Below are 4,355 nucleotides of genomic sequence, written 5' to 3'. Positions count from 1 at the left end.
CCCCACCCCTTGAACCACCCCAGGTCAGGTTGGACCTTGGGGCTCTGAGCTCCCTGCCCTGGTTGAGGATGTCCCTGCTCGCTGCAGGGTGTTGGGCTGGATGGGCTTGGAAGGTTCCTTCCCACCCAACCCATTCCATATTCAACACTGGGGAGGCCACATCTCTAATCCTGGGTTCAGTTCTGGCCCCTCACTGCCAGAAGGACATTGAGGGGCTGGAGTGTGTCCAGAGAAGGACAACGAAGCTGGTGCAGGGTCTGGAGCACAATGCGCTGACGAGCAGCTGAGGAACCTGGTGGGGTTGAGCCTGGAGCAAAGGAGGCTCCAGGGAGACCTTCTGGCTCTCCACAACTCCTTGAAATTCAGGAGGTTGGAGCCAGGTGGGGGTTGGTCTCTTCTCCCCAGGAAGAAGTGACAAGATGAGAGAAACCTGCCTCCAGTTGCCCCAGGGGAGGTTGAGGTTGTCCCTGAGGAGCCGTTTCTGTCCCGTTGGGGTTGTGCAGGTGTGTCGCAGGCTGCCCAGGGCAGTGGTGGAGTCCCCATCCCTGGAGGGGTTTCCCAGCCGTGTGGAGGTGCTGCTGAGGGACAGGTGTCAGGGGGGACCTGGCAGTGCTGGGGGAACGGGGGGACTCGAGGAGCTTAAAGGTCTTTCCCAACCCAAATTCTGATTCTGTGGGGGTTCTTACTGCTGCTCTGAGTCGGGAATTTTGCAATGAAGGCACTCGGACTCTAAAACCCATCTGGAAAACAGCGATTTAGGCACTCAGACAGTGATTTGCACCATCTGGTCACGGTGCAATGAAACAAAGCTGCTTTCCTCCCTTTCTTTAATATTTATAAAAGGTATATTCTCCCTTCAGAGCAGGGATTTTCCTCTAACGGGACTCGTTATTCCCCCGAATGATTGAGAGCAACAGAAAATTAACAAAAGTAAACCTGCACTGCAGCATCTCAAACAGATTAATCCCTTTCTCTTCTATTTCGTGCTTGTCCAATTACAGCAGATTAGGAGGTACCATGCGGTGGCAAAAGGAGGACGAAGATGAAGATGAGAAAATACCAATGGCGCCAGCAGCACCGCTCGGGCTCTTCTCTCCAGAGCCCAGCTCCTGGAGCCGTGCACGGGCTCAGCTTCTCACCCATCAAACAGAGGAGCAACTGGGGTGGCCCAAACGGGGGCTGCCAGTGGAGCCCCAATGGCTCTCACTGGTTTTGTGACTTCTGGAGAGACACTTCAAGCAGGACAATGGAAATCAGGCAGCTTTTACCTCCATAATTGGGCTCGATGCGAGGACTTTGGCTTCAATGTTGGTCTCGCTGGCAGAACCACCGACGGTTGCAAAGAAGCGCATGGCGTATTTGGCAGAGACCGTCTTTCCGGCGCCCGACTCCCCGCTCACGATGATGGACTGGTTCTTCTCATCCCTGTTGAGGCAGAGAAGAAAAGCTCTTGTTAACAGTTTGTTCACATCACACAACAATCTCTCACCTTCACGTCTCCATCTCTCTCGCCTTGCTACGTGCTGGATTAATTCAGGACTCCACCAAAGTAACGCTGAATAATACACAACTTTGATACATCACAGCTCAAACGCAAAGGACACTCAGAACATCTCCAGAACATCTCCAAGGGCTTGAAGAGACAGGGGGAGAGGAAGCCCCACATGAAGCACTGCTGCTTTCTTCAGCCCTGGAGCACGTAGCCCAGCGTTGGGAAGCCCATTCCTCACACGCTGCTTGACATTTGTCTGGAGAACTACTAACAGGCATTGGCTGAGTATCAGCTCCTAATACTATATATTGAATTTTTCCTTCCAGTGCCTTCAGGCACTTGAAATTTTCTCAACAGAACATGAGCAATCAGTTGTGAAAGCTTCTCGACTAGCCTATTGCTGAGTTACTAAAACACGGATGCCCAGAAAGGTTCCTTTATGCTCAAAATACATTAAATATATTGAAGTCATGAAACACAGGTGTACCAGCACCAGGAGAATAAAATCCAAGCAAATACACACCAGATCTTTTTACCTGCACGTAAGAAAATGCTTTGCAGGAGTGGGAGTATGATCCTGGCACCGAGGAGCTGATGCAAACCCTTCCCCAGCTGTGATGGGAGCAGCTGGTGCTGGGTCGCAGGAGTAACTCTGATGCCATCAGAACTGGCACAGATCAACAGGCTGAGGTCAACGGTCTGAGTTTCAACAAGGCCAAGTGCCAGGTCCTGCACTTGGGTCACAACAACCCCTGCAACGCTCCAGGCTGGGGGAAGAGTGGGTGGAACATCTTTGTGCTGAGGTAAGGCTGAGAGCCCTGGGGCTGTTCAGCTGGAGAAGAGCAGCCTGAGAGGGGACCTCAGCAATGAGATCAAGAGCTAAAGGGGGGTCAGGAGGAGGGGCCAGACTCTGCCCAGTGGTGGGACAAGGGGCAACGGGCACAAACTGGATCCCAGAAAGCTCCACCTGAACATATTAAAAGTGTGTTCAACAATGTTCACAAAAAAAGGCAGCAAAGAACTGGCAACCTCAAAGTTTCTGAGGTTATAATAACAAAATTTACCAAAATAAAAATAAGAAAATATATATTAAAAATGATACTTTTTGTAAATGTAATTCTAAAGATAAATTCACTAATTATCTGTAAAGCAACTCAGTAACTTATTTGTGCAAAGATATTAATTGTACAATTTCATCTGGATGCCATCCTGGGCAACCTGCTCTGGGTGACCCTGCTCTAGCAGGTGGCTTGGACTGGGTGATCTCCAGAGGTCCCTTCCAGGCCCCACCAGCCTGGGATTCTGTAACAGCAGCCGTGAACCAAGTACAACCTCACCCAGGCAGCCAACAACCCAGAGCCCTTGCTGCCGGTGACTCACCCTGGGTGGGGACAGCCTGCACATCTCACCGAGAACTTGCTAAGTCACGGCTGCGTGCCCTCTACACGTCTTGGCAAAGGCACCGTGCCTCTCCCGCAGGCAGCCAGCTGGCAGGATCCCGGCACGGAGCTGCCAATGCGCCAGTCTCGCACCTTTAGACTTCCAAGGGTGTGTGATAAAGCCTTCAGACATGTGAACCCAACAGAGAAAAAACAGTGCCAGCTCCAAACGGAGGATGGAAGACTAAGCACAAAACGAGAGGACGCTGGATGAACCCAGAGCAGTGGTTCCCAGGACAGGTGATGGCAGTGATTTACCTGGTTAAAGTAGTGAGAAGTTTCACGTCTGCTTTGATCATCAAAGCCACTCAAGCTCCTCTGTTTGCAGTAACGTGTCTCCTCTGTTTGCAGTAACGTGTCTCCTCTGTTGTTTTTTTTTTTTTTTGGTGGAAAATGCATGTTCAGACACTTGTCCAACAAAAAGCCTTTGGGGATAAAGGCTACAGAGACCTGCCCTTCTTTGGTGTCCAAGTCAACCAACTGCTGGTGCCAGCAGAGAGATGAACCCCGCGGTGCAGCTGGCAGCAAACAGGCTGCTCGGTTGCGGCACGCAACATGCTCATGCTCACCTGGCAACGTGGGGTGTGCAATGGGGATTAGGCTTCAATGATGGCCAACGTTGTTCCCACCGTGCTGCTACAGCTTAAAACTAAGTAAGAAGAACTTCGAGACTCAACTCTCCAACCTTCCGCCCCATGGGTCTGCAGTTTCATCGCTTAGAGCAGCTCTCCAAGATGACCCACGCCCAGAAAACTAATATCACAATCTGAGCTAGAGCCTCCATCCACCAGAGACACTTATGAAATCATCAAGGCACTGAAATCCAACCAGAACAAAGTCCAGGATTGTTTCTTTAAGGTGAGGGGCAACAGCAGCGCTAAAGCTGAGGGCTGCGAGCGTTGGTGGTATCTGTTACAGCCTACGGACTGACGTCCCTCTGCGCAACCTGAATGTTTTGCTTCTCTGCTATTTCAACGTGCCCTCTTCAAGTGGTAAGACCTGTTGAGAAGCTGCTGCGCAGGCGAGTAACACACTTTCGCAGACGTTTCTCATGTTATGAGCAACACCCATCAAGACTCTCCCCCTTGGCCACACACACAGCAAGAGACGGGCGAGGCGTCCAGCCCGTCGAAACAAATAAGGCAGTCGCTGGAGTTCGCACAGTATGCAAAAAATATCACAGAATCATCTGTTTGGTTGGACGAGACCTTTAAGATCATCGAGTTCAACCGTTCATCCCGCACTGCCAGGGTCCCTACATTATGTCCCTCAGCACCACATCTACACAGCTCTTAAACACCTCCAGGGATGGGGACTCCACCACCTCCCGGGGCAGGCTGTTACATGCTCTGTAAAGAAATTTTTCCTGATATCATAGAATCACAGACTGGTTTGGGTTGGAAAGGACCTTTCAAGGTCATTTA

General features: G+C 51.0%; 1 protein-coding gene across 1 annotated transcript in view; it reads right to left on the bottom strand.

Moving 5' to 3' along the window:
- The window catches only part of LOC104495872 (unconventional myosin-Vb-like), a gene marked incomplete at both ends in the record, with an annotated part of 25,260 nt that overhangs the window by 11,981 nt on the left and 8,924 nt on the right, over positions 1 to 4,355 (bottom strand). Inside the window, one exon of the mRNA XM_010138909.1 lies at positions 1,269 to 1,425. Coding sequence (XP_010137211.1) covers positions 1,269 to 1,425 — 157 coding nt within the window. The remainder of the gene's footprint in view (positions 1 to 1,268; positions 1,426 to 4,355) is intronic.

This window comes from Buceros rhinoceros, unplaced genomic scaffold (assembly GCF_000710305.1).
Source record: "Buceros rhinoceros silvestris isolate BGI_N320 unplaced genomic scaffold, ASM71030v1 scaffold9816, whole genome shotgun sequence".
Taxonomy (NCBI): domain Eukaryota; kingdom Metazoa; phylum Chordata; class Aves; order Bucerotiformes; family Bucerotidae; genus Buceros; species Buceros rhinoceros.
Note: the sequence above shows the minus strand (reverse complement) of the source record. Positions and strands in the feature narration are given on the sequence as shown.